The following is a 23,571-nucleotide window of genomic DNA, read 5'->3' as shown; positions in this document are numbered from 1 at the left end:
TTACAATTTGTTGGCATGTAAATAACTGGTAAGGTGACAATTTATTTCAGCTCAGTCTACCTGCATGAACTGGAATGAGGCTTCAAAGTCTTCCACCGGGTACATTTTGATGCGGAAGAACTTGAGTCCCATGATGAGGCTGATGGTGGACTGGATGACGTAGGGGCTCTGCTCCTTCTGCCTCAGCTCCTTCAGCTCGGAAATGAACTTCTTCCTCACTGCTGGGAACCTGCCGAAGGGAAATGGTCACCAGGCGTAAAAAGTCACTCTATTCTCTTCAGTTTTAGTAATAATAATTTCATATCCAGGTCTCAGGTGAGTAGTGATATTGTTAGTAGAATTACTACAACTAAGCAGCAGGATTTTTGTCACGTATTTATTTGCTAATATTGCATCATGTGTCTATTCTAACTCATGTATTTGCATATGTACCCACCATACAAATAGATTTTACCAACAGTGCTCTGCAGGCCTATATTTAGAATGGCATCTGAAGGGGTGATGTGGAGGGAATGTGTATGTGTGTTAAGGGTGCCTGCGTTTTTTGTCACGTGCTTTTTGCATGCTTCACGGGGGTTGCCACAGCAGTTAAGTAAGTAGAACAGTCCTCAGCCTTCTGTTTAGTGCTGAGTGTTTAAATAAGATACACATAAACACCGTGATCCATAAACCAAGCTGGAAAAACACACAGGTAATGCCAAGAATAAAGTATGCGCTGAGATTGTTTAAGCCTATGTGTACCTTTTCATAGCCCTGTGTGTAAATGATGAACAACAAATATCCCACCACCCATACAGAAGACAGTCTATATTCTAAGCTAGATTTCCAAGTATTAAATCGTATCCATTATTAGATTGATGACTGTGTTAAATGATGTGTGTGCGTGTGTGTGAGACAGCAGTGACTGAGCTGCCCTGTGAACCTCCTCCATCACTGTAATAACCTCCTGGAAAATGGGAACAGTGCTCATCTCTCATCACACACAACATTAAACAGGCGGAGGACCATCATCTGGAGTGTCATTATGCTCAGTTGCCATCTCACACACGTCACACACACACACACACACACACACACACACACACGTCACAGTACTAGCACACAGGGAATGGCAGGTGTTTGTTTCTTTTCCTCACTTGTATTAAAGACAGCATTTGTAATTGCTTTCTACTGAAAATGGGGTCATAAGAAGAAGTAGCTACTGAAACTACACATTAAAATTTCCACCCTTACAAATCAACCCACAGCTGCAACATGACCTGGAAATTTTAAAGACATGAAGAATTGTATTCCAAACTGTAACAAAATCTTTCTGTAATTATAACTGATTATTCAATAGTTTTGAGATATTTAGACCAAACAATCCACAGTTAACACAATTTACTCCCTGTTGATATATAAACACTTAATGTGTATGCATACAAACACACACACACACACACACACACACACACACACACACACACACAGTATAAACACAACAGTACCTGGACTGAGCTACAACTCCCACAACTTCTGCATAGAGGTCAGCCACTATGTGCATGTTGCCTGTGTTAGGTCCCAGATACCTAAGAAGTAAATACAAAACATTCAATCAACCATGTGCAGTGCTGTGCAGAACAGTGGAAACAATCCATACATTTCTTGTATTTGTAAAAGCTGTGTATACATCCATGCGGATGTCATAACTGCATGTAAATATGTTGCAACTGGTCAGACGGTAAAAGCAGTAAATACACTGACACTCTAAACTGTGCTTCATTCAAAGCCTTCTAGTAAATTATTTGTGTTTGGTATGGTATCAGTCTTACCCTTCCTTGTATTTGAAGTGCTTGAAGGTCAGGTTTATAACTTCTTGGATGAGTCCATCCAAAAGAGGATGGAGGGGGATCTGGAGTCAGAGAAAACGTTGTCATTTTATTCTGAAATCATTACGTCTACATTTGCTATTTCCTCCTATTGTTTTCTGTGCATGTTTAAACTCTTGCACAGTATTAAATAATTGAAACAGTAGTAGCAATATCAGCATTGTGCAGAATGACGGATCACGCTGTAAACTGAGACTCACCTGCTTCAAAACTTCTATAAGCACTAAAGAAAAGATGAAATCTATTGCCAGATCTCTCCGCTCCAATAAGTAGTCCTTCTGTTGCTCATCACTAAGACAGAAATGGAGAAACAGAAGCATTATGTGTCACATTCACAGTCACAGTGTTGATGCTGTACAGGGGCCCAAGTGCACACTACTGTTCTTGCCTCTGTACACGACACACAAATGTGTCACACGTGAGGTTCTGCTTCTATTTGATTTGCGTTGATAAATTTATTGTAGGCACCATCTGGTCCACTATGTAATTGTGTGTACCCAGTTTGTTTGAGATTTGGAAACACACTTCTGCAAAGACAAAATCTTCAGTGCAGTTTATTGGTGTATTTTTTCAGTGGAAGTATAGTTTTATATTAGTTTTCTGATGTTTGTTTGTAGGGTGATATTTAGTTAGTCTGCCATACGTACAGTATTGCTTATTGTTTATTGTCTCTAAAGGTAATGAAAGTAGTGTCTTGAAAGTTCATGTAGGCTCGGCAACATTGGTGTATGACACTTGAATCAAACAAACAAACAGAAATGTAATTGTTTTTCAGGTTCCTGCTCAATGGTTTTCAAGCCCCTCATTACATTACTGAGTAAGAGAGACGTTTATGGTTAAGGTTTGTTAAAAAAAACAAGAAAAAAACTTTATGAGCCAGGATCCAGCTTCTCAGGTGGGCCCAAGGAAGAGTTTTACAATTGTATGTGTGTGCTGTTTGCGTCTTCCTCTCACTTTTTTGACTTGGTGTTGGCTCTGGGTCGATATTCATGAGATTCATCTTCCAGGCCATTCTGCCTCTTGTACCAGTCAAACAGAGTCCTCAGGATAGATGGCAGGCAGTACTCTGCCAGAGAACTCATACTGCTGATCAACTGTAGGTGAAGGTGAGAAAGATAGGCAGGAGAGAGGGAGAGGTCAATCCCATTCCCAATATAAGACAATGTTAGAGCTAGATTTGGTGACAGAGAAACAAAAGGGGCAGCACATATTGCTGTTGATGGGTCCGTGTCAGGTACACACCTGGTCGAACTGTGGGTCCTCTCCTCTCTGCAGAGATTTGTTGAGAGGCTTCTCCTGCAAGATAAGAACAGACAGAGGGGAAGACATTCATGTTAGAAGAGGCGGGAACAGGTAGACATTTTATTATGAAGCTTTGAGACAGGAAACTCAGCCCATTCACAAAAGCTATTGCTAATGATACAGCAGCGCAAACACACCCTTAAGGTTTTACAATTTTGCAGAGTGCATTTTGCCCTTGTTTTGTGTCTGTTAAATCTGCAATTTTCAATAGCAGTCCCAGTAATATATGTTCTTAAATATACTAAATTAGCATATCACATGACACGGTTAAGCAACATTGAGTATAAAATGTTATAAATGCAGCTTTCCACTCATATCTAAAAATGTTTGATTTGAAAGAGAACATATTCTAAAAATATTCTGATTATTTGTTAACTCCCCCTTCTCTTTCATTCGTTTCTATCTGCAGGATGTCTCTTGTTTTTCTGTGACTCACTCTGTATTGGACTGTTTGGTCAGAATGATTGTTATAGGTGGTGTTTTAACTGTGCGCTCCCCCTCATGCCTTTGGGCGCATGGAGAGCTGTTGTAACTCCTCTGCTCTGTGCTGGAGTGTTACAGTGCGTAACCATTGTCTCTGCTTCTCACAGCAGTCTGTTTCATGTTGTTTTCCGGTTTCATTCCCTCTTGGTGAATATCAGGTACTTTACTGTCTGTGCCATCCTTTGCGCATAGGATGTACTATGTACTATGTGCTATTGCTTCGCCTGGGTAAAATCACAGATACCTTGATCACTGGAAAGTCTGTGTGTGACACCCCTTATACAGATGCTGGTCATATAATTAGAATATCATCAAAAAGTTTATTTATTTCAGTAATCCCATTCAAAAAGTGAAACTTGTATAATGTATACATTCATTCCACACAGACTGATATATTTCAAGTGTTCATTCCTTTTAATTTTGATGATTATAACTGACAACTAATGAAAACCCCAAAATCAGTATCTCAGAAATATTGAATATTGAAATGAAAAGGTTCAATATTGAAGACACCTGGTGCCACACTCTAATCAGCTAATTAACTCAAAACACCTGCAAAGGCCTTTAAATGGTCTCTCAGTCTAGTTCTGTAGGCTACACAATCATGGGAAAGACTGCTGACTTGACACCTGACGACCATTGACACCTTGCACAAGGAGGTCATTGCTAAAGAGGCTGGCTGTTCACAGAGCTCTGTGTCCAAGTGAAGGGAAAGAAAAGATGTGGTAGAAAAAAGTGTACAAGCAATAGGGATAACCGCACCCTGGAGAGGATTGTGAAACAAAACCCATTCAAAAATGTGGGGGAGATTCACAAAGAGTGGACTGCAGCTGGAGTCAGTGCTTCAAGAACCACCACGCACAGACGTATGCAAGACATGGGTTTCAGCTGTCGCATTCCTTGTGTCAAGCCACTCTTGAACAAGACACGGCGTCAGAAGCATCTCGCCTGGACTAAAGACAAAAAGGACTGGACTGCTGCTGAGTTAAGTTATGTTCTCTTATGAAAGTAAATTTTGCATTTCCTTTGGAAATCAAGGTCCCAGAGTCTGGAGGAAGAGAGGAGAGGCACAGAATCCACGTTGCTTGAAGTCCAGTGTAAAGTTTCCACAGTCAGTGATGGTTTGGGGTGCCATGTCATCTGCTGGTGTTGGTCCACTGTGTTTTCTGAGGTCCAAGGTCAACGCAGCCGTCTACCAGGAAGTTTTAGAGCACTTCATGCTTCCTGCTGCTGACCAACTTTATGGAGATGCAGAATTCATTTTCCAACAGGACTTGGCACCTGCACACAGTGCCAAAGCTACCAGTACCTGGTTTAAGGACCATGGTATCCCTGTTCTTAATTGGCCAGCAAATTGGCCTGACCTTAACCCTATAGAAAATCTGTGGGGTATTGTGAAGAGGAAGATGCGATACGCCAGACCCAACAATGCTGAAGAACTGATGGCCACTATCAGAGCAACCTGGGCTCCCATAACATCTGAGCAGTGCCACAGACTCGACCACGCTGCATTGCTGCAGTAATTCAGGCAAAAGGAGCCCCAACTAAGTACTGAGTGCTGTACATGCTCATACTTTTCATGTTCATACTTTTCAGTTGGCCAACATTTCTAAAAATCATTTTTTTTGTATTGGTCTTAAGTAATATTAAAATTTTCGGAGAAACTGAATTTGGGATTTTCATTAGTTGTCAGTTTTAATCATCACAATTAAATGAAATAAACATTTGAAATATATCAGTCTGTGTGTAATGAATGAATATAATATCCAAGTTTCACTTTTTGAATGGAATTACTGAAATAAATCAACTTTTTGATGATATTCTAATTATATGACCAGCACCTGTAAATGCACTTCAATTACCAACTCTGTGAAGACGCTAATAATTTCTGTCTAACTGTGTGTGGCTATTAGCGCTGTTTTTTGTGAATAGGACCTTTTTTTACATTGAGGCTCATTTGCATAGAAAGAGGCCAAATGTATGCATATTACCTTATTAGCAAATTGTGACAGTTGGTGCTGTGACAATTTCACGATACCCGCATGCAGTGTGTCTTTTGTGTTGCCCGGAGGATTTTTGGGATCGCTGACTGGCGCTGTCAAGGACTGCCTGCCCCTGCTCACTCCCAGCCTTTTTCACACAGTTCTACAAGTTACTCTGTTCCTTGTGAATAAACTCTTGACTTTAACTTGCCTCGCCTTGAGTGTTCTGTGTCTGCTCCCCAGTCCACATTCATACTAAACCTAACACAAATGGCACTGGAGCACAGAGACCCTGTTTGATTGGCAGCACATTCAGGGGTGCATTTTACCCTTTGTGGGTTAAGCAGTCGCAAAAAGCCACATATACCTTTTGTGAATTTACCCCTCAAAGTTTAAAAGCCTCAAGACTGCCGAAACTGCATTGTCTGAATATGTCTAAAGTGCTCCCCTGACTCCTGCATTGCTATACTCTAGTGTAGACTAAATATTTAAGATGTTTAAACCTAATGCTGTTGCATCTTCAGCAAAATGATAATATGATCATTAGCTAAGTGCTTAAAACAAACGTGAAACTTTCAACCTTTAATGATAAATATCGGGTATTCAGACCTAAGTGCCATAAGTATACAAAACCTGTCTGTGTGGCTGTCTGCACCACTATACTGTACATTATGGATTGTGCTTTGGGTTTATTTGGAGAGCCAAGTAATGTCAAATCAATTCTCTAAACTCAAAGAAGCAGTTTCTGCCATACTTGGTCAGTGAGAAAAAAAGATGATATGACTCAATGGTAAGGTTACATTGCATCGCACGTAATTGGTTACTACTGCAGACAGAAAAAATGCAAATATGTGAATCCAAGACATCTACATGGCAAAGCATTAATCTGTTTTGATCAAATACCACCACCTTCTATGTATTTTCATTTTAAAATCCAGTGGGTGCTTCATGTTCCATATATGTGCAGAAAATACCTTCCTTTCTTTATGTCTTAGGAATATGCTCCAGGAAAATTACAAATAAATAAAAATGTTGTTTTGTGTGTGATGTAACTAACTCTTTGTAACTGAAGCCACTCCTCAAATGCATCAGAGGTTAAAAAACATGAGAAATTATACACAGTAGCATTGTGCACCAGCAGGCCTTGACAGTTGACAAACGACTGCTGTGACGAAAGCAGCTAGTTCCTTCTAAAAAGGATGAGGGCTTTCAAATTTAGGACAGAAGAGTCTTTACACCGTGTGATTATAAAGAAAAGAGGTTCAGATATTCATCTTGGTCTGTCTTGTGGAGTCTGCATGTTTTACCAGCAGTGAGGCACATTGCTGGCATAACTTCCCCTCCACAAAAAAAGATTAGTCAACATATACTGTCATAAAAAGCCACTCTAACACAATCAGATATAGTTCAGAAATGTATTCCTAAATGATGCTGTAACCTGAGAGAGAGATGAGATGAGAAATAGAGACAAAACAAGATGAGATATTGATGCAAGGTCACTCACCAGGGGTTCGGCCATGATGATGCGAATCTTGCGTTCAGAGAGCAAGGTGAAGTTGGCAAACAAGCTTTTTAGGACAAACTCGCCCGGCTTACTCTCGGGGTCCACGTTGACAGGCGCCATGATGACAGGACCCTTCCTCTCTCCCAAGGTTCCACTGACGGGCGGGAGGGGTGGCTTCAGTCCCACTGGAGAGGCTGCGGAGTCAGGACAGGTTGGTTAAGTCTAAAGCAGGGCTTTTCAAAGTTCATGTACTGACACCTCTTATGTTTTTCTCACATATAGTTATACATTCTTTATGACCACGATGACGTATCCCAGCATTGCAGAGAAACAGCTGAGACACAGACCCTCACCCTCATTTGTCTGTGTCAGAATAACATAATTTTGTTATTTCTTTCTGTAAAGATAAAACTCCTCAGCCGTGAGTAATTTATGTTATGAGTGTGTGTCCATGTGTGACAGGGTACAATTTCCAGGTACACAGATGGAGACACACACACACACACACACACTTACTGGGAATTTTCATTTCTCCCTTCTGATTACATCAGATTGTCCACTATTAATTCTTGCAAGGTGTAATGATAATAAAAAAAATAGAAAGGGAGTTGGTGGACTCTAGAAGGGGTTTGAGCCAGAGACAGACAACAGACAGAGAGACAGGTATAAGGAGGGAGAAAGCATTTCCTGTCATGCGTCTATAAGTATTGACATACCCTTAAAATAGGACAATTCATTACTCAAGAAACGCGGCGTCAGTGACTGTGCACTATACGATATAAAGCAAGACTTTGTAGAAAACATGCATGTTGCATCATGGACTGTTCATAGGTCAACCAGTTAATAAAAAAACCCAAGCACACACTTAAAGTAGAGTATTAGCGGCAGCAACAGCAACCAACAAAGGAGGCTTGTGTGATTGGAGCTAATTTGCAGGTTTGACTCCCTGAACATGCCGAGAAGCACAAAGTGCATAATATACTCTTTCCTACAAGGCGAAACAAAGCAACAATTCACCAGATCAGGTCCCAGAAGTGGCTAGTGTGTGTGTGAGTTAACAACTCTGTCAGGTCTAACTGACCTTTCATGACCACGTGACCTGACCTCACTGGAGAGGTGAGATGTAAATACTAATTCCCGGGCAGGACAGGCCCCCCAGGCCTCATAGACAGCAACCTGTTTGTGTGAAACCCGATCACTCCAATGGTGCAAACATATGTGCACATTAACACACACACACACACACACACACACACCCCTACACGCTTACCAAGGCCCTTGATGAAGCTGATGACACTATGCCTGCTCCATTTAGTTGGCACTTCCATGGTGCAGACAGCCACACAGAAAGAAAAGGATGGGTAGAGGTGGGTCAAATAGGCAGAAACAGTTGAATGGAGGAGGAATGGGACACTGGGAGAGGGTATGAGTTAGCTGAGTAGTTTAAAAGATGTAAAATACAGCTCCCATGATTGAAAAATGTAATTCCTTGCAGGAGATTTAGAGCACAGAAGGTTTTATAATCCAACTATTCCACCATGACAGTAACTACAGACATGAGAGTAATGTCTGGCTTAGGCACTGGGCAGGTTTAACCAAAGCTAAAAGTGTGAAGCCCCATCCTTCAGAAAATGACGCAGGTAAATTGAAAAGACGTGTGTCTGAGGTGAGAAAGGGAAATCTCATGACAGTTGTATCCGACATTCAATCCAAATGATACAGAAATATTTGCTGTATCCACAGACCGGAAGAGCCATAGCGAGAGTAAAACTGCCCAAGTGAAGACGCCTCAGGAGATGTTGCAATCACAGAGGAAGCGATGGTGTAAGCGCGTCTTCTCAAAACAGAAGAGACAACCAACTTATTCCGTCTTGAGTGAATTCTACGAAGACTGGTCTAGAGGTATTTCTACTGTACTGCTCCAGCAGAGTCCTGGTTAGATCAGACGCTGCGTAGGGCCCCATGCTTGAGAGCTATATGAGCCAACAGACCAACTATCAGTTTCTACTTTAGCTTCTGCTCCACCTCCGGCCTGCCATCAATTCTCTGTACGACAGCTCCTGTGACCTTGGAATCCTTGCATGGGAAAAGTTGTGTTGAAACAAAGTGCTTCTTTCAGAGTGGTTTTGTGGCTGTCCTTTAGTTGTCAGTAGCAGTTAAGTAAAGTCTGCTCCTTGTGGAGATCTGACCAGATGAGTTGGGTTGGAATTTCAACACTGCCCCGAGAGAGCGGCGAGGGGAGGAGGGAGGCGCTATATATAGACCACTGGAGGTCACTCTCTTACATACCCACCACTCCCACTGACCCCTACTCATAAATGCACACAGGCATGCTCACAGATACACAAACACGCATACAGAAAGACACACATGTACGCAGCAATTTTCTGGGGCAGACAGTGACAAATCAGGAGAAGTAAGTAATGTGATTAAACGACAAAGCAAATGGCACTGATCTAATTTAGTGAATACATGATTGACGCCAAAGCTCCTCAGTGACATGAGCTGAAGGTGTGTTTGTTTGTGTGTGTGTGTGTGTGTGTGTCAGAATGGGTACATGAGTGTGTGTGTGTGTGTGTGCGTGTGTGTGTTGGGTCTCATGCGTGGGGAAACAAGAAGAGAGCAGGAAGACGTAAAGGTGTCCGATAGAGCTGACAATATAACCAGAGCACTTCCTGGGACCTTCATAGATATTTGCATAACTCAGCATTTTAAAAGGTGAATCAGCAGAAACCTGCTATGTCTAGTCAATACAAGTCCACATTTTATGTACTAAAAGATTTATTAAACATATTGTGTGAGGAAACGGTAAAGAAAAACAGAGTGAGATGCCAAGGAGACAGAGAAAGAGAAAGAAGCAGAGTAAGACAGAAGAGATGGAGAGGCTGTATAGAGAGCAGAGCTGCAATGATTAGTCGATTAAGCAAAAATCAATCAGCAACTACTTTGATAAGAACTGTTTTAGAGATTTTTTTAACAAAATGGCACACATTCACTGATTCCAGCTTCTCAAATGTGAGGATTTGATGCTTTTCTTTGTCATTTATGAGAGTAAACAGAATATCTTTGGAGTTTGGATCGCTGGTTGGACAAAATAAGACAGTTTAAAACATCAATTTGGACTGTGGGGAAATTGTAACCAGCCTTTTTCACTATTTTCTGACATTTTACAGACAACATTAATTGACTGAAAAAAGAGTCGGCATGTTAAACAATAATAACAGACAAAGTCGTTGCAGGGCTAATAAAGAGACGACTTATATCTAGATTCAGGTTTACCTCCATTACATCATACCAACATGACACACATGTACGGTGCTGAGGCATTAGGAACACATGCTATACAACATTAGCTGTCATATAGAGGTTGAGCTTAAGGCCAAGATGTTTTCTTGGCTTGTAAAAAAGATAAATCAATCCTCTACTGCTTGTAAATTCTGCTGGCAGTGTCTAAGCAAAGTGGACTGGGATGAGTTACTTTTAAAAGCACAGACAATTACCACAAACGCACATCAACTGCCCTGGACAAGACCTAGCAGAACCAAACCTGTACGTTGTCAGAGGAGGCAGATGACAAACTCTCATTGCGTGTGATTAAGATAGTCTGGCATTTTCATTGTGTCACTGCCAGCTGCATTTTAACTGACGGACCCTTACTTAGTTAGTTATGAGAGAGCAACAAAGCAAAACATGTATGCTTGAATCACAGGTATATTCACATATACAATTGAGTTTGACATGTAGCTGAAAAATAATATAAGTATTCTTATTATTCTTTCAGGTGTTTCCCATGGGCTCGCTATAGCAGATCATCTATTCCTATCTAAGTCTACACATGATTATTTCAGTCAGGCTGGCATGAGATGGAACAAGTTCAACTTGATGAGGTCAGCTGTTTATCTACTGATTTCACTTGATAAGAGAAGTGTGCTTGAAACACAAGGCTAACTAGGACTTTGCAGTGTTCTTTCTTGGGTTTTTGGCCTTCCGATACCATTATTATCATGACCTTGGAGCTGACAAACCTCCACGACTGAATATGGTTATAGCCAGAAGATGCTTCAATGAGGAAACACATACATCTCATTATAGTGGCTGTTCTTTACTTCATCATATATGGCAGAGGGAGGAACCATCAAAACACCCCCTGCAATTCCTCTATGACCCTTACACAATCACAACACCTGCTGACAGTAACCTTCAGCACACATCTAATATATAAGCTCCACACAGCTGTCCTGTTAACCACACGCACACACACACACACACACCCAAACACACACACACACACACACACACACACACACACACACACACACACACACACACACACACACACACACACACACACACACCACAACAACAAATGAAGGGGGATACACGCGACACGAAGACCATTCAGCAACAGATCACGCTTCCATATGAGGCTTAAACTACTGGCAGAACCAACAACCTCATCAAGAAAAACACTGATGTTACAGTAAAGGTAAACCGGCTGCATGGTGATTACTATATTAGAGTCCCGGTGATGAAATAAGATAGCAGTGCTTTCTGTTTACTGTAAGGTCTCAGGTTCATGAGCCCACTGCTGAAAGTGGGGGAAAGTACAGTATGTCCAGTTGGAGTCAGCCGGAGTTGATGCTGCTGGGCATTCATCCCAGACTCCCTGTGAGTGATATACAGTAGCTTTAAGTTCTGTTTGGTAAAACCCTGACTCACTGACCCAAGAATTGAGTATAACCAGCGCATGAAGTAGGGTTGATATGATAACACATGTAAACATATAAATACAAATGGATCTACTGTTTTATATTTAAAGGCTGCGCACAAAGACTATAAAAAGTCAAAGACCGACTTCTTCTTTTGCTGAGTAATGCGCTGTATAATTCATATAGTAAACAGCAGAGGAGCCAGATTTACCCTCAACTAACCCCTGGAGCAGGTCTGCTCTCTCTCTCAACCCCTTGCCCTCCATAATCCCATTACGTAACATTACCAAATATTGACACTGTGGATCATGCCTGTATGCTGCTTGTTTTTCAGTCTCACACAGCACACAAACACATGCACACAAACAAAACAAGCATAGTCTGGACACTGCAGGATCAACTGATGACAAGTCCCTGTGCTACGTATCACGCGTTTGTTTGGCATACCAGCAACAACAACTGTGATGTGTACTCACTCCCTCCTAAGGACTTGAGCAGAGACTTGATGCTGATGTCAAAAAAGCCTGAGTCCAGCTGGCTGGTCGCCATGGCTGCAGAGGCTATGTCGCCACGGTGACAGACAGCGGAGGGGGGACAAGACGGCAGGATGAGGCGTTGCGGACAGAGCAAGTGAGAGAAAGAAGAGTGTGCTCCGAGAGAGAGCGACTGGGGGAGAAGGAGCGAAAGATGCAGCTGGGAAGCCAGTGATGTGGATGTTGCGGCTGTCTGCTGCTGAGTGTGTGTGTGTGTGTGTGTGTGTGCATGCACAAGAAAGAGTGTGTGCGTGCACAAGAGAGTGTGTGTGTGTCAAAGAGAAAGAACAAGAGAGCGGCACTCAGCCTTGCCTGTGCTCTGTGTTGCTATCTTGCTGGCTAACACCCCCCATCCCCTCTCTGTTTTGCTCTCTCAGGACAGTGATACACAGATGTTGGTCTACGCAAGCAGCCAATCCTCTTAGAGGAACGACAAGGGGGGTGGGGTGTGGGGGTCGTCTGTCTCGCAATAAGTGCTGAGTGAGCATGCTGCAAGCCCGCTTCAGCCAATGAGAGCCAACAGAAGCATTGACAAGCAGTCAGCACCAACGAATAGCCATGAAAACTAATTGGTCAATGGCATCACTGCCTTACACGTGTCTGAGTCTATACTGCACAATAATAAGTGTTTAAAGTGTGAAATGTATGCTCTAAAGTCAAGAGAATTTCCACTAAGGATGGAGGGGACGCTCCCACTGTCTCAGTTTCAGTTTGATTAATTCACTAAAAGACCACTAAACAGTGTCCTCTTCCTGACCGGCCACCAAAATCCGGCTAGGAGAAACTCTAAGTTGATGAACATGTTAATATGCTCAACTGAGTTGCTTTCAGTTAATAACGTACTGCAAGCAGTAGTGAGTGATTTTCATACCTTCCCCCACCTGGATTTTGCCTCTCAGGCAACATACAGTACAAGGAGAATTCAGCTTCATGAATATTGTCGAGGCTGTTTTCAGCTGGCGAGGAAGACCTGCATACACTACTCAGGGCCTATAGAGAGTTCCACAATTATTTTCTGGTAAAAAATAATTTAGCTGTTTTTTATTTATAGTTAATACTCCTAAAAATGCACTGAAACTGATCATCAATCAAAGATAATGCAGTAAAAGACAGTGCTCTTTGAAGTAAAGACAAATAAACCATGATCTACTGAGTTTAACGGATTAATGTTGACAATGGAAATTGTCGTTTGTATATTTATCAAACTGTTTTAATAAAACCAAATCTAAGCCCTTGACTATAGTGCTATGAAAAATTTAACAATGGAACAAAATAATTTCTGCTAACAATCTCACAATACAATGTGACACATTTTGTAGATGCAAAAATAACCATTGTGTAAATCCACACCATGATGATGATGCAAAATGACAATGATTCACAAGTGTCTCAAAATCATTGAGTACACTATTAAAGGTTCAGTGTATAAGATTTAGTGGCATCTAGTGGTGAGGGTTGTAACCAACTGTTCAGTCTACCACTAGCCCCTACCCTTTCAAAGAGTGTAGGAAAGCTACTGTGGCTGACAACAGCATAAAACGTGCCTCTTCTGACCAGCAGAGAGTGGCCAGTCAAGAAATTAGGTTTCTTCAGGTATATTTATTAAGAAATTACATTTGCTTAATTGTTCAGTAAAACAATATGTTATTGTGACTTGGCCACTGACACATGGAAAATGTAAGCCAAGAGTGTGAAACATTGTCACTGTTTCTTCACCACAGTCCATTATAAACCACATATTAAATAAAGTTTATACAAACTTTGACAAGGGAAACACATTCTGGACCCTCGCCAAAACCACCCACCAGCAATAATATCTAGTCAGATTATGGTGCTTTGATAAATAAATAAATACTTTGATAGTGGTTCTGAAATAGATCTCAGTCATGGCAGTAACAGTTACTCACATAATCACTTCCTCTTTAGTGGTTTTGTCTACAAAATAAAAGCGTAAGAAGCTTGTTTACTGTAATCCATTTAGAGATGAACTGAGCTTTTATTTTGAAAAATTCTGAACAACATTAAAAGAGTCTGTAGCCTGCTTGACACACCTCTAAAGGAGCAGTCAGACAACTTCACGCACGTCGCAATTCCTCGTGGGTTCATTTTAAGTAGCTATTTAAAAACGATAAAATATTCTTTGTGCGGTTCATCAACGTTGATAAATTATCCAAAAGACCTGCGAGGTGCAGGCAACTCGTCACAACACTGGTGAAGCTGGGGTTCCGATCTTCAACAAGTGTTCCTCTTCTGCCACAACACACATACACCCTACTCCTACACATGCGCACTGACGACCCAGGGTTAGGGTTACAATTTTGGATTTATTTATGCACTTTAAAACATTTATTGAATGATGATCAGGCTCCGCCCATCAAAGCATCGAATCTTTGACTATTCGGGGTCAGCCCTAATTATGTTTTATATTGTCATCCACCATCTAATGGTTGAAAATATTGCTCTGATGTAAAACTTATTTGCCGAATCTCTGCTGTATATTATTACTACTTCTTCTTCTTTGAACGTATGTATTCAGGGTAGTGATGAGTGTCTGCACTGCCTGAATTATACCAGAAGTAGAACAAGAAGAACGTAGTGAAGAAACGAGCTCTGTAGCGCTGTTTGTCCATTTTCAGCTACTGTAGAAACATGAAGACGCAATGTGCATGGAATGGGGGACCTTATGTAGATATAAATGGCTTATTCTAAGGTAATAAAAACATTCATGGTTTATTATGTATGGTCTTTATACACCACTGAAAACATAGTGATGGATATTATATTGCATTTTTGTTGACAGATCCTCAGAAATATTACACACTGAACTTTTAAGCTTTTATTATATGGGGAGCAGTAAATAAATGAATGAGAGAGTGATTTTGGACACAGTAATATTAGTACATATGTATACTTTATAGTATTACTATATATTGTGGAACTGAGACACATCTATATACTACTTTCCATTTTCCCCTGCTGGTCGAAAGATTACACTGCAATAATACATGACCTCGGTAAGTCAGACAGTAGTGAATTTCCTAAGGAAGTCCATTGGTTTGTCTGCAACCAGTGTGTGTGAATATTTATAATACGTTCATTCAGGTACATCTGAACAACTCACTGAATTAAAGTCTAAAAACCAATAAGAGACTGTTTTTACATGACCCAATACACAGAGTTCTAACACAAAACATCCAGTATTTGAGACTACATCAAAATACTGTTTGACAAGTGCCAAGTGAGATATTCAATAGTGTATTTTGAAAGTATTCAAACATTATGGAAAGGATCCCTATAGAGACAGACCTTTTATTAATGAGTAAGATCCTTTTTATCGCGATATCACTTTCGTCAAAGCCACCAGACTCCCTTGACAAAAATATTAATTTGAACTCTCTGGTCTGCCTGAATCTGTTAGTTTGTATTGTTGTGTGACTTTGGTGAAGTCACACAATTACACAAACAAACTAACTGACCGAGACAGCGGTAGAACAGCAACTCCCGTGTTCTGCAAGGTAAAATTATTGTTTTTAATCAATAAGGTCTAGGGGTATTGACAAGAGCAATATATTGACTGTTTCTGGTTAAACTAAAAGGATCTTACTCTTTAAAAAGAAGGTATGTCTCTGTATGGATCCTTTCCATAATATTGTCAGACACTTGCAATAACAATCTGAGCCTGTCATTGGTCAAAACAAGCACTTTAACAGGTTTATTTTGACCGGGGGGCAATTGCAAGGATTATGTTGTAGCACTGTTTTCCTGCTGCCGGTTGCAGCACGCTGGCTCAATACTGGACCAGTTTCAAAAAATGTCAATTAGTCATGTAGACACAAAAACATGGGAAAATAAGGTCCAGTTACCCTTCAAGTACTAATAAATGCAAACACCAACTTTTACCAGCACTCTGCTTGCGGCTGATATTACCCTTCCACCGTACTGTCATTGTTAAATTCTTGACAGATCATTTAAGAGCTTAAGAGTTTCTGACAATTAGCTGGTAGTGAGAGAAAATAAAAAGTCTTTTCCCACATCTTAACAGTCACACATGATGTTGGCTGTCCTCACAATTGTCTGTCTAAGTAGGAAGGTATGATGCCATCGTTTCACTAATGCTATGGCTGGTTGAGTTGAAGTGGAAGTACAAGTGGATAATTAGGGTCATCATGTAATTCCCTGAATGAACTGCGGAAGTGCCATAGGACATGTGAACGGGTGAGGAAGGGAGAACAGAGGCGGGGGGAGAGAAAATGAGAATGAGGGGAGGAGAAGAAAGTGCATAAAATACGGTATCATGCAAGGCTGGAGCTCACAGGAGAGCTACCAAGCACAGGATGGCCTGGTTCACATTAACAGACAATTACAGTCTAATCTCAAAGGAGAAGAAATATAGCAGAGAACCACTGCAGGCCTATTCCTGTCTGCAACTTCTGCTTACTCCATTACAGTACTGGGCCAAATAGTATTAGCAAATAACAATATATGCCTTTGTGTTAACCTGCTTACTGAACCAAGACAGTTAAGCCAATCATGCCTAGTTGACAATCACAGATGAATATACCAAATATGACAAATGTTTTCTGTGCATAAGCTCCACTTGCTGGAACAAGCAGCTGAACTCAAACATTATTACTAAATAATATCTAACCGAGCTCTGTTTGTTGTTACTTCGACCCCACTGCGACCTAATCTCTGTTCAACTCAAGAGAAAGCACAAACATGTCAAGGATTACTGTTTGTTCTCCCTATATTTTCCCATTTCTCATTAGGTTAAAATGTTATGAGTGCCGGCTGTGGAACGATGGGAGGTTTAAGATGTTATGTATGGGCAAACTAAACATGACACATGTCGATTTTGTGCGAGAGGTAACAGTGAGATTAACATTTCTTGGTCGATTAAATAGCAATGTCAAGAGAAATACACATTTCCAAATAAAGTTGCGCTTTGTTTCTTTGGGAAATGATCTTAAACTTCTCTAAATGTTAAATGAGATCTTCTTTCTGTGAAGAGGGAGCAGCTGCTCGGTTGGATAAAGGAACATGCAACTGGAGTGCAATTCATGGCCAAGATATTCAAATTCTATTCAAATTCATGACCTACAATGAGAACGGGGACACACGTGCCACAGAGTGACACACATTTATTCAGCTTACAAATAAAAATCACGCACACACACACACACACACACACACACACACACACACACACACACACACACACACACCCTCATGCAGCTCATAGGATTCCTCACATTCTGTGCAGAGGCCTGGGCATGCCAGCTGTTTTGACTCCTCCACACACACACACACACACACACATGCACACACTGACATAAATAAAATAATATATACATTGCAATGCATTCCCTTTAACCTCAAATTAAAGACGTGTTTAATCTTTCTTTTGAAGGAATTTTAAGCAGTTGCATAGGTAAAAATGGACTGACCAACACACACACACACACACACACACACACATTGAGGGCGAGAAATCATATCTGGCCTTTCTGGATGTGCACTGAACACCGGCTGTTATCAGATGGTCTGCAGAGTACAAACACTGGCTTGCAGTGAGCACACACACACACACACACACACACACACACACACACACACACACCAACAGCCAAGTTTTATACTGGCCTCAGTTACTCAGGGAATTAAAGTTAATTAGTGACAACTGATACAACCTGCCGACAGTGATGTGTTTCAGAAGATGTACAGGAATGAGAATAAATCGTACTTCTCCTATCAACCTCTCTGGGTAGCAACTGTAATAAGTGCCCCAGGAACAGCGTTTGACCATATCTTAGAAAAATACAGCCAAAAAAAGCTAGAAAATTACTCTTTTTACATTGGAGTCAATGGAGCACATCCATGGAAGTGTCGGACTTCAGTTAGAGCGAGTCCTATACTGCGCTGTGATTGGTCAGTTGTGTATTCGGGGCGTGGTTTAGCGAGGGTTAATTACAAAGACCACAAACCCAAAAGTCGCATATGTGACATCGTAACTTTTTGAAGTTAACGTCAAAGAACTTAAATGAGAGGATGATGTGCTAAAAGGACAGAGAGTCGTTGGATTAAACACATAAGGTGAGATACATTTCTGCGTGGAACATAGCTAAGTTACCTAGCTAGTAGCAACCAAGCAATGAACGTTAGCTAGCATTACCGCGTTAACATGTTGGTGACGTGTATTGTGCGAGACGAGAGATGTGAATGATTTTCACACAAAACTAAATGTAACTTTACTGATTTACGACCAAATTTCTTGACAGACAAAATAATCTTATAAATTGACAAACATCTAGGGCTGTCGTGATAACTGCAAAATTGAAATACCATGCTATTCAAGCTATTCATTTAAGGTTAGCTAACGTGGCGTTAGCATATTGCGCAGCTAATGTGGCAAGCAGGGTCGGCGATGATGTACAAACGTTGTAATCCAGAGGGACAGTAGAGAGAAACTGTGAACGGTAAACCTCATTTGAAGCTCTAACGAGCGTAGTGTGTGTTTTTTGCTGTTATAACGTTACTACAGCGCAGTTGTTAGTTGTGAACAGCCCATTCTGATCACTGTGTGTATTGGTGTGTGTGTGCATTGCTGCGGGAAATAAATTGACTTGATAGAAATGCCCTGAAGGTAACTAAAGACACGGTTATACTACAAAAATGAGTTTGCTTGGCAATGTTGTTGACTAGCACCCAGCAGTTAGCTTGCACCTACCATAAAGCTGCTGTTAGTGGCTCACTGTGCAATGAGGTGAGATCCACAGAGACTATGCCATATGGCACCAAATTACTTCATTGATGAAAAATGAGATAAAAAAGCCCCAACATATTACCGCGGGGGAAATTACTTCATCACGACAGCCCAATAAAGATTATATGTGTAATTCAGGGCACAGTTCAAACAGGATCAAAAAATAAATTGTCTCTCGACGTTGACTATCGTACATATAGCGAGGGCTTGGGCTCTCTATAAAGATGCAGGCATAAAAATGAGAGAGACAGTACAAGAGGGCATCTTCCCAGGAGATATTTGAATTAGAGACATGTTTCCATCCTTCAAATGGATCTTAAATAGTATTGAAGCATGTCTTTGATTCAGAATGGGCCAGTTTATGCATATCGAGGTGTTAACATGAAGCACTTTATTCATATTAGGGCTACATTTAATTTCATTGATTAAGCTTCAGGTTCTTTTCTTAATTACTCAATTAATCATTTGGTCTATGAAATGTCAGCGTGAAAATGATGCTCATCGCAATTTTGTGATAACGAATGGGATGCCAATCAACTGACTAGCTGACCCAGAGAGCTATTGTTAAAGAAAAGCAGCAGATCCTCACATTGGGAGGAGCTGGAACTAAGGAATGTTTAGTGATTTTGCTTAAAAATGACTTTTGCACAGTAAATTCATTATAAAAATAGTTAGCGATTAAATTTCTGTCAATCCAACAATTGATGTATTAAGTAATTGTTTCAGCTCTAGTTCACAGTGACTCTACCTACACAGTATGTCTGTTAAAGAAGACAGCATTTGTGCAACACATCTGTCTTTCTCACATATTCATCTAACATGTGGTTGTGGGTGTTAACTGGTCCATCATAACACAGCAGATGAGTACGCAGACACAAACTTGCCACACACAAACACTGAGGGAGTGTTTGACGTTCACAGTTCACGCAGAGGTGCCGCCTGGACACAGCTGAGTTGATCAAATAGATAGCCCTTGTAAAGAATGTGTGTTTGTCAGTAGTTTCCATGGCATGCATACCTGTCTACCCCACATTAAAGCCTCATTCATGTGCATTATCACAGCATAGAAGTCACATAATATTCAATTTAGTAGCATTTCTCGTGTTGACATTTTCACCTTCGTGATCCACATCCTCGCTTATTGAGGAGTCACTGTTCATTTTTCCTGAAAGACATGTTTGTGCAGGTGCTACTCGGTTACACAGGCACTGCCTCACTCCAGATTTCCCCTTTCACAGTACGCCCACCTTTCCCTCTTCTTTTGAAGTTCAGCCAAATTCCACTGAAAAATGCATACTCAGATACCAAATGACTCCCAAAACCTTTGCGCTCTATTCACCTTAATACGCTATTATCGTGAATGTCAATTCTCTCCTTTGCACGTCTCTCCAACATGATCCTTTCAGTGTCGCAGATTTATTTTAAAGACACTCTTAGCCTTGAACTCTTTAGTCTTTCCTTGTTACTCCTTCCCTACTATTATTGGTTTTAATGTTGGTAACCTAGGAATACAGTATCATTCTGTCATAACTGTAACATTGGGACTTGTACTGAATGTATTTAAAGTGTAAGGCCTCCTTTTAATTTTGACCTGGCGATGGCTTTCCAGGAGTAGACAGAAACACTGGACCTGTTTTGACCGCTGAGAGATCAACTGATACTATTGTAATTTTTAACAGACTAGACAAGGACAGAGGGTAAGCCTCACAGATAAACAGATCATCATGAAACTAAAATGTTACAAGTTCAGGCACACATACTGTAAGCCTTAACTTTCAACTGGGTGTCAAAGTGTGTCAGGAGTCTAAAGTTTGCAAGCTTAAGTAGGGGATGAAATACAAAATAAAACTGTAGTAATACTGTCTCTAAACACTTTAAAACACAAGGTATTTTAATGTAAAATCAGTAATATCACCACTGGATTTAAGCATACACCCAGTTCTATCATCCTCTGACTGACAACTTAAGGTCTTGGCGTTTCCCCACAGTTGGAAGTGTTTGGACATGAGATTCCTAGAAGTTACGGTAAGCAGAGAAAAAGTGTGGTTTGGGGTAAAAAAAAAAAAATAGTACTGCGCTCACATCTTATGCCAGAACCACACAGTCATATCTTTTCCCCATTCTGTAGAATAAGGATTAGTTCTACAGAGCCACAAAAAAGACACTTTTCACAGCAAAGAACTTTGTTATGGCATACACTGAGAGACGGCGAGGTTCTAAACAGGTAGTAAGACATCTCAAAATTATTCTTTTTTTTTTTACCCCAGTTCATTTTCCATTTGGGGAATTAAGGGTCATTACTTCAGCAGGTTGTTCAACCAACCTTTCTGCCATTTCCAGCCTGAGAAAACGCTCAGATCATGACAAATTAGGATTCACATCCAAATTATTACAAAACCAAATTGTCTCACTGACTCGTAGGATAATTGTTCTCTCCTTGTCTGCTCTTGTCGTGTTCACTCTAATATTGCCTCTTAAAAATAACAAGATCTCCAAGCTTGTTTGCACCTACCTCTGATGATCCTTGTCCTCTTTCTGGACCTAGACTGGATCTTAGTAAACCTCCCAGTGAAATCACTGGGGTCAAACATGTCCATCGACAGAGAGGCAATACGATCCAAAACGACCCCATCCTGGCCTTGGCTCTGGTTCTCCAGGTCCTTGTCCTGGCTTTGGCTCAGAGAGTGGCTATCACAGGGGTCTGAAGTATTGCTTTCAGCCCCAAGGCTGGTAGTGCTTCCTACATCTTCTAGAGACATGTCTCCACCAGCAGCAGTAGCTCACCCCACTCCTGTTGGTCTAATGTCAAAACCTGCCCCTCCTCAGAGCTACTACATAATGGTTCAACAACAAAAAAACCTTGTTCCAGAAAAGCAATAAAGAAAAAAAATATGTGAACACACTGTTCAGGCAGTCCTCAAATCCCTGTTTTCATTTTCATCATATTTTTGTCCACATTTTGGTATCCAATTTCTTCTGACGAGGGTTTCTTGTCTTTGAGTTCATTCATTCCAGAGACAGTGAGCTCATTGCTTTGTTGTTACAGCACTCCTGAGAGTTCAGGATCTCCTTTCAAGAGGTCCCTTTGCTCACACTCTTGCTTAAGAACAACAAAAAAAATCTCTGTCTTCTTTTGCTTGAGAGGCAATTTTATTTTAAGTTCAGCTGTCTTCTCCTTACATTTTTGCTCTCACCTGTCCTTTGTTTCTTGTTCTCTCTGCCTTTCTCACTCCTCTCCGAGTCTCTGAGGTACAGTTCTGTTTCTCCGCTCTCAGGTGGTGAACAAGGGAGGGATCCAATTCCTAGAACGCAGCTTGATTGGGTGGTTTGGGAAGTTTGGGTGGTTCTCTTATCCTCTCTCCCTCTCACTGTCTTTTTTTTCTCTTTTTTTTGCTCTCTCTAGGGGGGTTTCCCAACTACCCCCCTCCTGACACTACAGACTGTTTGGCAATGAGAAAATTATTTTTATTTCTTGTGTGCTCTCTCTCACACCTGTTTCCTTCTTCTTGTGTTATCCTTTCTGTCTCACATAGTACAGCTCTTTTCACACATGGCAGGTGGGTGTGACTTAAGAGTTAAGAGTCCCTGTGCTCACTGGTCGAGGCTGTTTAGCCAGTTACAGTAACCTCAATGCGTTGATGGTGTAGGGTTACTGACACACCTCTACAGAAGGGGGAAACAAAGCCAAACACAAACAGGAAGAATTCTGAACACAGAGACAGACATAAAGTGTTGTTGTGAAAGCTGGCTGTTAATCTTGCTTTGCACATGTATCTCAAAGATAAATTTGAGGTAGCATTGTCAAGCAGTTTGAAATCTGCCCCCACAGTTGGACAAATATACATTTAAATACTCATCTGTTTTACTGAGGAGCTGGTTTTAAAAAAAACAGCAACAACTGCATGTACAGAAAAGCTGGCCATGTAAGGAGGTAAATAGCCAAATAACAGTCATTCTTGATGGCAAACGTCCAATCCTGAAAAGTGACCAGGAATTAACCCAAATTACCTCCCTGCCCCTTATCTACAAAAACCAGATCTTACAGGAAGTAGGGTGTACTGTTTTGTCTAGAGCTAATTACATGTGGCGCTGCAATGCTGGCAAAATCAATGCTAAAACAAGACATGTGCCCACTCCCTCAAAACTTTCAAACAGAAAACTTAGCTTGACAGAAATGTTACAAAAAGTCTGTGGTAACATCTAACATTTTTTCTCAAATATAAATAGAACCCAGTTCACACACAGGACGGACACTAAAGCAGAATAACTCCTTCAAGGTTCATATTCTTACACAACTGCCTTTTCTCACTCTGGTCTCTCAAACTTAAGCTCATCCCAAGTTTTACTCTCTCTTTCTCTGCAGGTAGAGTAGGTAGAACCTCTTAGGAGAGGCATACCCTCAGGTGACTTCCTGCTGTTTATGCAAC

At 40.9% G+C, this 23,571-nt stretch overlaps 1 protein-coding gene across 9 annotated transcripts in view; it reads right to left on the bottom strand.

Moving 5' to 3' along the window:
• The window catches only part of fryb (furry homolog b (Drosophila)), a 64,694-nt gene that overhangs the window by 34,720 nt on the left and 6,403 nt on the right, over nucleotides 1-23,571 (bottom strand). For 5 of the 9 annotated variants that reach the window (XM_038708147.1, XM_038708149.1, XM_038708150.1 and 2 more), the window contains exons 1-8: nucleotides 21,657-22,646; nucleotides 7,140-7,333; nucleotides 3,111-3,164; nucleotides 2,823-2,962; nucleotides 2,069-2,159; nucleotides 1,812-1,891; nucleotides 1,488-1,568; nucleotides 61-229 (exon numbers count right to left, since the gene is read on the bottom strand). In XM_038708147.1, coding sequence (XP_038564075.1) covers nucleotides 61-229; nucleotides 1,488-1,568; nucleotides 1,812-1,891; nucleotides 2,069-2,159; nucleotides 2,823-2,962; nucleotides 3,111-3,164; nucleotides 7,140-7,333; nucleotides 21,657-21,903 — 1,056 coding nt within the window. In that variant the 5' untranslated portion in view covers nucleotides 21,904-22,646. Of the gene's footprint in view, nucleotides 1-60; nucleotides 230-1,487; nucleotides 1,569-1,811; nucleotides 1,892-2,068; nucleotides 2,160-2,822; nucleotides 2,963-3,110; nucleotides 3,165-7,139; nucleotides 7,334-8,409; nucleotides 9,361-12,324; nucleotides 12,729-21,656; nucleotides 22,647-23,571 lie in introns of those variants that run through there. The other 4 variants (XM_038708152.1, XM_038708155.1, XM_038708153.1 and 1 more) reach the window with 3 other exon arrangements.

The sequence above is a fragment of the Micropterus salmoides genome, unplaced genomic scaffold (assembly GCF_014851395.1).
Source record: "Micropterus salmoides isolate LMB-PRFRI ecotype aquatic unplaced genomic scaffold, ASM1485139v1 Ms_hic_scaffold_9, whole genome shotgun sequence".
NCBI classification, from domain to species: domain Eukaryota; kingdom Metazoa; phylum Chordata; class Actinopteri; order Centrarchiformes; family Centrarchidae; genus Micropterus; species Micropterus salmoides.
This window is presented reverse-complemented; position numbering and strand designations above follow the sequence as displayed.